Below are 11828 nucleotides of genomic sequence, written 5' to 3'. Positions count from 1 at the left end.
CTATAGAATACAAATCTTTAAGGACAGCTGATCACCTTTATTTCAGAACTTACCAAACAAATGTCCACAACAGGACACACTGCAGAACAAGGATAACATTTTGCTGTTTTTTCCTGCAGGGCAATAAGAAAACCAATAGGCCTATGTCAAGCTATAGCCTATCCCAACACTTTACATGAACACAGTCTTTTTGCCCTCATGAGTTTGCAAAAATCAATTTTACCCATCACCTGATTTGACAGTTAGCCTAATAGCAGGTTCGAACATAACAACTGGCTTCCTTAATAAAGTTTACATCAGCAGGTTTGTGAAAAGGGTTAAAGAGAAAACCTTAGAAAGTTTTACTCGGTGATGAGATAATGCTTTGTGAATTTTGGGGGGGGAATTACTTCAACAGAAATTCAGTGTCCTTTAATTTCCTTTCTTCAATCATTTAATGCATAGGCTACTGCTATAGTTTTCCCTAAGGGGACACTTTCTGTTTGAACACTTGGAGTTAGGCTTAGTATCCTGACTGTTTTATTTTGATTTCCTTCCTTTTGTGTTTAGTTGCCCCCATGCAGCAGTGTTCAATTGGGCTACATGCCTCCTTTTTGTAGGCTATTTAGTCTCTATGCTTGTGTTTTATCACCCAATCTCTTCTTCTTCTTGCTTTCCTCTCTGCTTTCTTTCAGTAAAGATTTTTGTTCCTGCCTTTTTTTTTCTAGTTTTGTAAATGTTGTTTTTGTCTTTCAACATTCACCTTCCCCTTGCATTTTGACTGACTATTCCTCCTAACATTGAATGCCATTCATTCCATTGAACTCTGACTCTCTGCATCCTGCCAGCTTCTTTGATCTTCATCATCTGACTCCTGGTTTACGGTAGTTTAGTTGAAAAGATTGTAATCTGTAAATTCAAAAACGAAACCATAAAGCTGTAAAACTGTAGAAAGAAAATATTCAAGAATGAGAAAAACTGAAAATGTGACTTTTTAGTTGATGTTCTTCTGACCTGCGCTTTTGCGGCGTTTGTTTGTCCCTCCGCGGCACCCGTCACAATTCTGGGAGACGTAGCTGCCTGTTGTCTGCCATTTTGTCTCTGATACAGCAGTGATTACACACTGGCACAGATAAACCGGCGACGGAGGGGGCGAGAGCCGTTGGCCTGACAAAAGTCAGCTTGTTGGGAAGCATTTCGGTCTTCGAGGTGACCAAGGGGGTAAATATCCACTCTCGTGTTTTCTCTGCTGTGAACACCGTCTCGTTTCCCCTGTGTAAATGTTATTAGCCCCTGTGCTAACCGGGCTAAGATTAGCAGGCTAGCAACCAGGGCCCACCTCGAGCCGATAAGTTTTCAACACCTGCTCACACCGAAATGAGAAATTACTGTTTCATTGTCATTGGAGATTGTTAGCCACCGTCCCCAGCCACTGTCTGAAAACTAATTTCTCAATACTCTAAATCTTACTTTGTTTCACATACGATTGTCTGCAGAGCGTTAACATGCGGGATGATTCAGTATCAGAATAGCTTTTATTGCCAAGGAGTCGTTAGACCTGCAAGAAATGTGATTATGTGTAACGTTACAGTGCAAAGCCCAAGAAAGATGGGTTAATAACAACAAATCAAAAATTAAATGAAGACGATATTAAAGAAGACATATAGCGATAGTACAAATATTGAATGTTGAACGACGAGCAGCACGCTATTTAAGTAACTTGTACAATGATACATTTGAACACAAACTGGTCCAAATAACTTATGTGACCAACATTTTACTTTCAGATGGACAATGACAGTGGCAGCTTTTGTGCCAGTCAAATTTAATTGAATGTAATATCAACTGATTGCTCTAACAAAATATAATAACTAATAAAGGAGCAGGTGGTCTGAAGAAGATATTCACACATGCTACGTGATAGAGTAAAAACAATTAGGTATGCAGTTAACTGAAACCTATATTTATGAATTTATTCCACACAGGGGTGACCCATTGAAAGAGAAGAGTCAATATTAAAGTGATATTAATTATACACTAATGAGTGGGTACAATTGGCAATAGTTCATGTTATATGAGTTGAAGTTGTATGAAATAATTCTTCATAGTCGGTGTATCTGTGATTGGAGAAGCAGGTGCTGGAACTTTCTTATACACCGATACCAATACTAGTAAATTTCCACGATTCTTGACAATTATTCGATACCACGGTTTAAGAAGGACAAAAAAAGTGCTTCTAAATTCATCAGGCTACTTTATTTAATAAATAAATAACTGTTTCACATTATACTTGTACAGTATTTAGCATCCACTGTGGTTTAACAATGAAGTAAATTCATTTTGTTAAGTGTTTCGAGACCATGTTGCACCATGGTGATTTTACACTTCAAATAAACTAAACTAACTAAACTAACAGAGTTAAAATGGTAAATATGCCTCAACACAAACATGAAGTTATGTAGCCATTACTTTTATCCTCCAAGTAGTTCAGTGATATAACTGTTGTTCTCATTCATTCACGTTTAGGCTGTTTCCACAGATTGGTGCAAAACTGACTCATTGTTTCATTTTCAGCTCAGTTTTGCGTTTACACACGTTTAGAAAGAAAGTAGGCTAGATGTCTCTGTCGTTGATCGGGTCGAGACGATTTGACAGTTATCATTTCAAACCACAGGGATTTAATGTGAAATTAGATTTATTTATTTAGCCTACTTGTTATATTTTTTTCAAGGCATTATTTTCACTGGCCAGTGTTTGGAGCGTTCTGGTGGCCCTGACGGTTTGAAAAGTACGTCCGGGCCACCGGGCCATTTATATTGTCGACCCCTGTCACCAGTCTGCTAAAAAAAAAAAATAAAGCCTGCTGTGTCTTGAAACCACCTGTGTGAATCCTCTTAACCAGCAAAAGAAATATCTGGCCCAACATACACCTGGATCCTCAGCTCAAGTCTGCCTAGTGCACATATGGGTGGAGTCCAGCTAAATTCTCCAGTATTGTCTGACAGATAGGAGTTATTTGTGGGCGCACAAGCCTACATCTCACAGTTCATTATCTTAATTTGGGCCATCTAACCGTGTCTTGGCTGGGTCGCAAGAACAGAAGCATGTATGTGGCCATGTTTTGACCAGATTGGTTTAGCTAAACTGTTAAAAGTTTGTTAGCATTAGCTGGCCTTTCAGCAGCTATAGCTTTACATTGTCATCACGCTCAACTTGGGGATGAACCAGCCGATAACACATGATGTCGATGATAAATCAATATAAGGCAATGTCGGACAAACTGGCGTGGGGATTTACAGCTTTTCCGCATTTCATGTTTATGTAAATATGTGGAGGGAGACGGTGCATACAGCAGTGATTATTGCATGCCACACTGTGATGTAGCAGGGTGATGTAGGAATTCACTATCTCTAACCTTTGATTTTCTCTCAACTTCTTTGTTAGCTATTCCACCGTGCCCCTGGTGCCCCCCCCTCCCCCTTCCCCCGTCCTCAAACAATCCCCCTTCCCCCCCTCCCACTCCCAAAAAAATCCTTGGCCTGCTGGGATCGACCTCCCGTGTGTTCTCCCTTCACCCGTCTTCCTCTGCTCCACCCGTCCTCCCTGTACTCAAACCGTTCTCTGCTGCAATAAGATCCCCCCACAACATCCGCCAAACTGTCGGACATGTCAGGACCCGTGCCGAGCCGGGCCCGTGTGTACACTGAGGTCAACACTCACCGGCCCAGGGAGTACTGGGACTATGAGTCCCATGTGGTTGAATGGGGGTAAATATCTTGGTTGACCATCACATATACACATACCACTTGCAGGATGCAGTTGTTAACCCAGATGATGTCTAATTGGGATTTTTTTTTTTTATTCCTGCTAAGAAACCAGGATGACTTTCAGTTGGTACGGAAGCTAGGGCGTGGCAAGTACAGTGAAGTTTTCGAGGCAATCAACATCACCAATAATGAGAAAGTTGTGGTGAAGATACTGAAGGTAAATCTACACAAAGACTGAGGTCTAGATTGAGCCAGTAGCTTTAACTGAATGATAAGACTCTACCCCCGTTCCATCTAACTATCTCATCCTTCTCCCTTTAGCCTGTGAAGAAAAAGAAAATCAAACGTGAGATTAAAATTTTGGAGAATTTACGCGGAGGACCTAACATAATCTCCCTCATCGACATTGTGAAAGACCCTGTAGTAAGTAAAGAATAAGAATACTTAAATCATCTGTGATGGTTGTAGCAAGTGTCTGGATTACATAATATTTTGTGTGTTTTCTTGATGACATGTTATTTACCAAACTATTTAAATGGTTCTGAAATATGATTACTGCACCAATAGCGTGTTGAGACCACCACCTGTGCAAGCTTATCCATTGCACTTGGGTTGGAGAAGTATGTGTGTGTAAGTACTCAGCAAGCTATGGCTCTAAACTAGAAGCAGCTAAAGCAGTGATACAGTCTTGTATCCCTATGTTGTGCCAGGGCTTTACCCAAAGAATTGAACAACAGTGCACTATTATTGTATTATGATTAGTCACTGTCATCATAAGCATTTAAAATCCATATAGCTTCAATCCCTTTTTGACTTTTAGGGAGAGAGAACAGATGGCAGGATGGCAGTTCGAGTGCATTGATGTATAGAAAAATAATATAACTGGGTTAAAAAAAAGGCAAATTTAAACAATATAACAAATCAAATGATTGTTTTTTAATGGTTGTCGGGTGTTGAAGACCAACCAACCAACAAAGGTCCGACAGAGTTGACCGAGTTAAACCACTGGTCAAACAAATGCCATGTGACTGAGTCACTATGTTTCTACTTTTGCTTATTCAAAATTAGTTGGCACAAACAGTTTCAATAAGAAGGGTGTGTAGAGCCTGTAGTGTTAAAAGACACCTGGCAGCTGTTCATTACACAAGATGATGTTCAGTGTAACTTTATTGTTGCATAAGAAGTTAAGAAATTTCATTCTTAAAGATTATAAGCTGCTAAACAAATCATTGTTACATCAAGCAGCTAGCCTGCTAACTTCAGCTAGCTCCACCAGTCTTTGTTCTGCCCTGACCTCAGCTGGTCATTAGTAGTAGTAGTAGTAGTAGTAGTAGTAGTAGCAGCACTACTAGTAATAGCCATAATCAATCAAATATTTGAGTTCATTAATGAGCCACCTCCTCTAGCTGAGGTGTTGTATTGTCTGACGGGGTGTTCCCACCAAACGCGATGACGCTTCATCGCGCGTCGAGATTACATGTAAAGTCAATGCAAACACGCGATTAGTCGCGTCATCGCGCCGGGCGATGCGATGGACGCGATAGCGCGGCGCGATGGACGCGTTGGCCGCGAAAAATCGCCTCCATCGCGTCGCCCGGCGCGATGACGCTTCATCGCTCGAGTTGAAATAATTGAACTTTTGCGGCGAATTCGCGTGAAGACGCGCCGCGACAGCCAATCAGCTTTGAGATCGTCACCGACGTGCTGACGTACGGACGTACTGGTGTTCCCTTGGCAGCTTAGTCAGAGCGAGTCTATTGACAATATTAGAAGTTTTCTGGTTTAGTTTAGTTTATTATTCAGATCCCCATTAGCTGCTGCAAAGCCACAGCTCTTCACTGTTGCTTTTCCGGTGCTGTTACAAACGTTTCTGATTTGGAGATTCGGACCTGAAAGCCCGTTATCACTGCTGTTTTCAACCAGCGGGCGCTGCGAGCCGGCCGCCCCGTCCCAAAGCACTCAACAGGCGGTCAGTCACACAGTAGTTCACGGAGCCGTCTCCTCCTCCTCCTCCTGCAGCCAGAGACCCACACCGCTGTTCCTCTCCCATCTACAGGGACAGGAACAGTGCAGCGACGGTGGTTATCTCTGCCAGAGAATGAAATAGTGGGAGAAATGTTGTTGTTTGGGCGGGCTCGTCGCGCGACGCGATGCCGCGACGAGGCGTTTTTTGCATATTGAACCAGCGTCAAAACTGGAGCGTCTAGCGCGACGCGATTTCATTTGACGCGCGATTCAATCGCGTTCATCGCGTTTGGTGGGAACACCCCGTGATGACTGTGGGAACAAAGGATCTCCCAGTCCTGCAGTGCAGTCAGATGAGATATTGGCTGCTGCTGCTGTTGCTGCTGTTCTCAGCCACAGCTTCTCTAGCTTGATCACCTTCTGGGTGTTCAGAAAAGTAATGCAGCTTTTATATATTACTTGCGCCCTGGCAACCTTAGTAGCGTATTAAATAATAGATAGTTCAGTTACAGTTCACACTGTAAGCAACAAAGCATCATTTGTGTATGAATGGTCAGCAGTTCATTGTCAAAATGATTAGTGAGGGAGTGTGCAGCATTCAAATGACTTGGTTCAACCATTAGATTCAGCAACAAAAAGCTTTGTGTTGGAGATGTGAATTTAATCTAATCTAATCTAAATTTACAATCAAAGGGAGATGTATTGATGGATATACCCTAACCCTAAATAGCTATGTTTAACCTATCAGCAGTGAAGCTGTTGAGCTTGTTGTTCTGAATAAAAAAGAGGAGTTTCAATTGCTGAAATTTTATTGCCTAGACAGACAATATCTGACCTGATGACTTTCAAATGTTGCCTGCATTTCCATGCTTACTCATGTCTTCTGGATATGAATGGACATATTGAAATGTAGTCATAGTGTTGCTTACAGTGTGGCTGCCTAGTTTGTTCATACAGAGTTTGCATTAGTGCCATAACTTATGAAAGCGTTGCTGTCTGAGCCAAGCAGACAAATGTGTGGGAGGACATTGTTGATTGAGATGACAACTTAATGAATGTACACCGTTATATGTTGCAGTCCCGGACACCTGCTTTGGTCTTTGAACATGTCAACAACACAGACTTCAAGGTAGGAACTGAACTTTCCATCACCTATCAGCATTTAATGTGTGAGAGAATGGATACCTCCTTTCTTGGCATACTAGTGGTTTTTCTGTACACGTGTGTGTATGTGATGGAGGAAGATAAAAGTCCAGTGTTATGTCTTCGGTGCCAGAAAGTCAACCATTTTCTGGTTCTATCCTCAGTCACTGGCACAGTCCCACCAACCGGTACAGTGTGGAGTCTGACTGTGACATGAAGGTTTGCTGCTGGGTAACTGTTGGAAATTACAAGAGAAAGATTAATAACTTTGCTTTGGTTTCCAGCAACTGTACCAGACCCTGACAGACTATGACATCCGTTTCTACATGTACGAGATCCTCAAGGTGAGTCCTCCAGCTGCCTCTTGACTCATGAAGTGTAACCTCTAAACATCCTGAGGCGAGTAAAGCATCAAATCCTCAGATAGATGCTGAATATTCTTGAAAGAAACTTATTGTTGTTTGAGTAGTTTTTTGGGGGGGATTTTGATACCTTCCTGGGTACAAAAAGCCTCACCTTGTGTTGCTCAGCTGTTGTAGAAATGGTGGGCTAAAAAACCTTTTGACCGATGGACAACAATGACCTTCTGCTCTTTCACATAGGCCCTGGACTACTGCCACAGCATGGGAATTATGCATAGAGACGTGAAGCCACATAACGTAATGATTGATCATGAACACCGCAAGGTCAGTGATAAAACACAATCACAGTGCACCCACAGCCAAAACAAAGAATATCTGAATCATTAAATATGACTATTAACCAAGTTTGATCAGTTTTGCTGTGTAGCTTTTTGTTTGCCCTTTTGGCTGTGTATTCTTTATTTATCCTTCACTCTGTAATTGGAGTCATTCATTCAGTGAGTCTCCATTTACTTGGCTGCGTTAAACATTAATACAAGGGCTGTCTAACTGTCTTGTTTTTCCCTTTAGTTACGCCTTATTGACTGGGGTCTGGCAGAGTTTTACCATCCGGGACAGGAGTATAACGTGAGAGTCGCCTCCCGCTACTTTAAAGGACCTGAGCTCCTGGTGGACTATCAGGTATGTGGGCTGTAATGCGTCAGAAGTGTGCATCCCTAGTACCTGCTCTGGGTCTGGTTCGTTGTGCTCCAGTTTGAGGAAGGCAGGGACCCCTTGTTTAGAAGCTGAGCAGTATCCACCTGGGACAGTAGGGGAAAAAAACGTTTTAGCCACTTGGTCATCTTGAAACCAGATTTCAGTTCCTTTGAGCTTTTTCACTGTGCGTTTCAGATGTATGACTACAGTCTGGATATGTGGAGCCTCGGCTGTATGCTGGCGAGCATGATTTTCAGGAAGGAGCCCTTTTTCCATGGCCATGACAACTATGACCAGGTAAACGCCAAGCATCAGCATCAGCTGCTACAGTGCATTCAGATAAAAGTCTTAATCCACACTGAGTGCTTTATGATGACAAATTCAAAACATAATTTTGAAGCTTTGCAGTGATTGTATTGAATGATGTTTTTGAATCAGTTTTCACAATCAGTGAAAATATTCCTTCCCACCTCTCATAACCTGTGGCATAGAGAGTTTTTAATACTAACGTAAGATGACAGCCTGCTTGTTTTTCCTGCAGTTGGTGAGAATAGCCAAGGTTCTGGGAACTGAAGACCTCTACGACTACATTGACAAGTACAACATCGAGCTGGAACCTCGCTTCAATGACATCCTGGGAAGGTGAGAGCTTGTTACTGCAGTAACATCATGATGATGTTGTCATGGCTGTGCAGGCTTTTGTTTTGTATTATTCTTAGCATTTACAAGAGTGGAAGAGCAGCAGTGAATTGAGAAACTCCTCAGACCCCTTCACTTCTTTCACATTTTGTTAAATTGCAGCCTGATGCTAAAAAAAAGAAAAAAAGAATCCCTCATTAGTTTACTTCCAGTATCTCAGAATGACAGGGTGAAAATGGATTTTATTAAAAGGAAAATGTGAAATATCACACAACATCAATATGACACAAGTATTCAGACCCTTTATTTTGACACTTGAAATTGTCATAGTTCTTGCTCTGACAGTTTGACTGTCACAGTTGCAGTGTTGTTTTTGGCAGGCATTTTAGATTTAGTCTTAGTCTTAGTCTTTTTGACGAAAGTACTTCTTAGTTTTAGTCAATTTTAGTCATTTCTATATGTGATAGGTTTAGTCTAGTTTTAGTCGACGAAAACTCAACAAGGTTTTAGTCTAGTTTTAGTCAGTTTTAGTTAAAAAAAAAAAAAAAAAAAAGTCTTTTAACAAATTAATTCAATAAAGGAATGGTTTTACACATAATGTTTCCACCCAATGGCAAATACTTTATGGTCTAAGGATTATGCATTAGCCTACACACAAAGTGGTAACAGTAGTGCATTCAGTTTTTTTTTCTGCTGGATTACTATATTTAAAATGCGTCCATGTATCTTCTCGTCGAGTGACGGCAGGTGTGTTGAGCAGAATGTGCGCTGCATGCCAGGTGGTGGGCGTGACCACACAAGGATGGGATGCAGCAGCGTACAGATTACACGTCGCACAATAAGCAGAAATGTCGTGCATTTTGAACGTCTGACCACCCGTCAGCGCCGCGGAGCGGCTGCACCGCGGTCACCGGAGCAGCTGATCACTGCCTGCTGCTCTCTGCAAGCACCGGGCGGCGGTGCACCGCGGCTCGTCTCAGCAGCGTTGTTCTACTTTTGACGGAGCCGTTGCTAAATCATGTGAAGCTTAGAGTAATGACAGTCCACAAATTCAAATTTAGAGGCGATCACAGCCCTACCACTAACATTTACGTCCGTTCTCGTCTCGTCAACGAAAACTCACACACGTCTCGTCATGTTTTCGTCATCAGAGAGCCATGTTTATCTCGTCACCGTCTCGTTATCGTCATGAAAAAAAGGGGCGTCAACGAAAATATTTCGTCATCGTCATCGTTAACGAAAACAACACTGCACAGTTGTCTCTCTAAAAGATTCCGCTTCCACTTTTCTCTTTTTAAAATGACGTTAGAATTGAGTGTTAATGTTGTTTTTGTCACACAGGCACTCGCGCAAGCGGTGGGAGAGGTTTGTCCACAGTGAGAACCAGCACTTGGTCAGCCCCGAGGCTCTGGATTTCTTGGACAAGCTGTTGCGCTACGACCACCAAGCCCGGCTGACCGCCCACGAGGCCATGGATCACCCGTACTTCTGTGAGTCTTAAAAAACAGCCAGTGTTTTTTGATCACAAGCATGAAATCAAAATGAGTAATATCATGGAAGACAAGATAAATGACTAATTTATATTTGTTGTCTCCGCAGTCCCCATTGTGAAGGACCAGTCTCGTGTGGCCGGATCAGCCAACCTGCCCAGTGGGAACACAGCTGTCAGCACAGCCAGCATGATCACTGGTGAGAACACACACACGTTTGTGCTGCAGCAAAGTTTATTTAGTCCACAAACAGATGATGTTCATATGATACTACCTCTGAGAGAAATAGAGATTATCACTGCAAAGTTGAATTTCAATAGATTCAATTCTGTAAGCTAGGGCTGCAACAACGAATCGATAAAATCGATAAAAATCGATTATTAAAGTCGTTGGCAACGAATTTGATTATCGATTCGTTGGGTAGCGATTAACTTGGCCCAGAGCCAGGGAAAAAAGGAAATATTTCTTATCTTTACCCGTGTCCAAAACAGTCAGCAGCAGCAGCAGCAGTCATCCAGCTCCAATAATCCACTAATATTATTTCCGTGATCGCGTTCCTGGCGGCCAGCCTCACAGCCTGTTTCATTCATTTGCATCATGTAAAAAAAAGAGGTATTTTTAGCGGCGGCAACAGCCGTGTTTCTGATCAACCGGACCTGTGTTGTCCGGCTCCACCGCGTTGTTTACTCCCGGTCCAACGTTACTCCCACACGGACACGGTCCGCGCGGCTCGGACGCGGTGTGTCACGGACATGGTCACGGACATGGTCACGGACATGGTCGCGGACTGTCTGGACCGGTGGTCTGGACTCGGTACCAGCAGCAGAGAGGCTTCACTGTCTCCTCTGTCAGCCTCTCCTGTCAGGAGCTGAAGCTAAAGCTAACGCTAACGTTAGCTAAAACTTTTTTCTTTTTTTCCACACAATGTAAATGAATGAAGCAGCTGGCCGCGAGGAACGCGATGCAAACGGGAATAATATGGATTATAAAACAGTTGGAGTTTGATGACTGCTGCTGCTGATTGATTTGGACACCTGGAGTAAAGGTAAGAAATATTTCTTTGAGGTTTGATCAGCTGTTCCTCTGCTCAGAGCTCGGTGTGTGGAGGACTCAGATTAGAGATTTGATCATCATTTACCCGTTTTATTTTATAGTGATGGGCGCTTACAGTTAATACCGATGTTTACATCAGATCGCTGCTGTGTGTGTAGGTTGTGGGTGTGAGACCGGAGGGTCCAGCCTGTCCCCCCGCGGTGACTGATGTTTATCACGGTGTGATTACGTGGGCCGGTCGGGGAAGTGGGCTGTGGCAGCTAAACTGAAAACTGTCGGAGTAACGTCAGGTTGTTGTCGGTTGATCTGGTGAATGATGAACTTTCAGGGTTGATCAAAATTTTCCTCTGGATGTAAACATGCTGCAGACTTCCACTTGTAAGCAAATCAGGCAGTGCCCTAATGAATTTGGTCTATTAATGTATTATTAGTTTAACAGCTCTGGGCCGTTCAACTAACTTAAAAAAAAACTTACTTGTGCAATTTTTTGCACTAGTATTGTCCATTTGGAATAACATTCTGTTTTTGAATAAAGTTAGGGAGAAATAAATAAATGATATACCAGTGACATGTTGGATCAAACTGAGAAACAACTCCTCCTCTCATTCTTCTCTTCCGTACAATGTAAATCAAATTTGTGCCTTTTTTTATCCGATTAATCGATTAATCGAAGAAATAATCGACAGATTAATCGATTATCAAAATAATCGTTAGTTGCAGCCCTACTGTAAGCA

General features: G+C 42.4%; 1 protein-coding gene and 1 non-coding gene across 2 annotated transcripts; both read left to right on the top strand.

Annotated features, from left to right (window-relative positions):
- Positions 1-1031: 1031 nt before the first annotated feature.
- Positions 1032-10256, top strand: LOC146960374 (casein kinase II subunit alpha; the record flags this gene model as incomplete). The annotated part of the gene is made up of 12 exons (XM_085772430.1): positions 1032-1200; positions 3424-3746; positions 3852-3963; positions 4068-4169; positions 6790-6840; positions 7139-7198; positions 7457-7540; positions 7787-7897; positions 8108-8209; positions 8454-8554; positions 9893-10041; positions 10151-10256. Coding segments are annotated over exons 2-12 (1079 nt in total), but the record flags the coding sequence as incomplete, so codon positions are not given.
- Positions 6896-7032, top strand: LOC146960375 (small nucleolar RNA SNORA57). Its single transcript, XR_015035467.1, has one exon. It is a non-coding gene; the product is annotated as a small nucleolar RNA SNORA57 (small nucleolar RNA).
- Positions 10257-11828: the final 1572 nt, after the last annotated feature.

Source organism: Trachurus japonicus, unplaced genomic scaffold, assembly GCF_045865225.1.
Source record: "Trachurus japonicus isolate A0001 unplaced genomic scaffold, Traja_1.0 AP030446.1".
NCBI classification, from domain to species: domain Eukaryota; kingdom Metazoa; phylum Chordata; class Actinopteri; order Carangiformes; family Carangidae; genus Trachurus; species Trachurus japonicus.
Note: the sequence above shows the minus strand (reverse complement) of the source record. Positions and strands in the feature narration are given on the sequence as shown.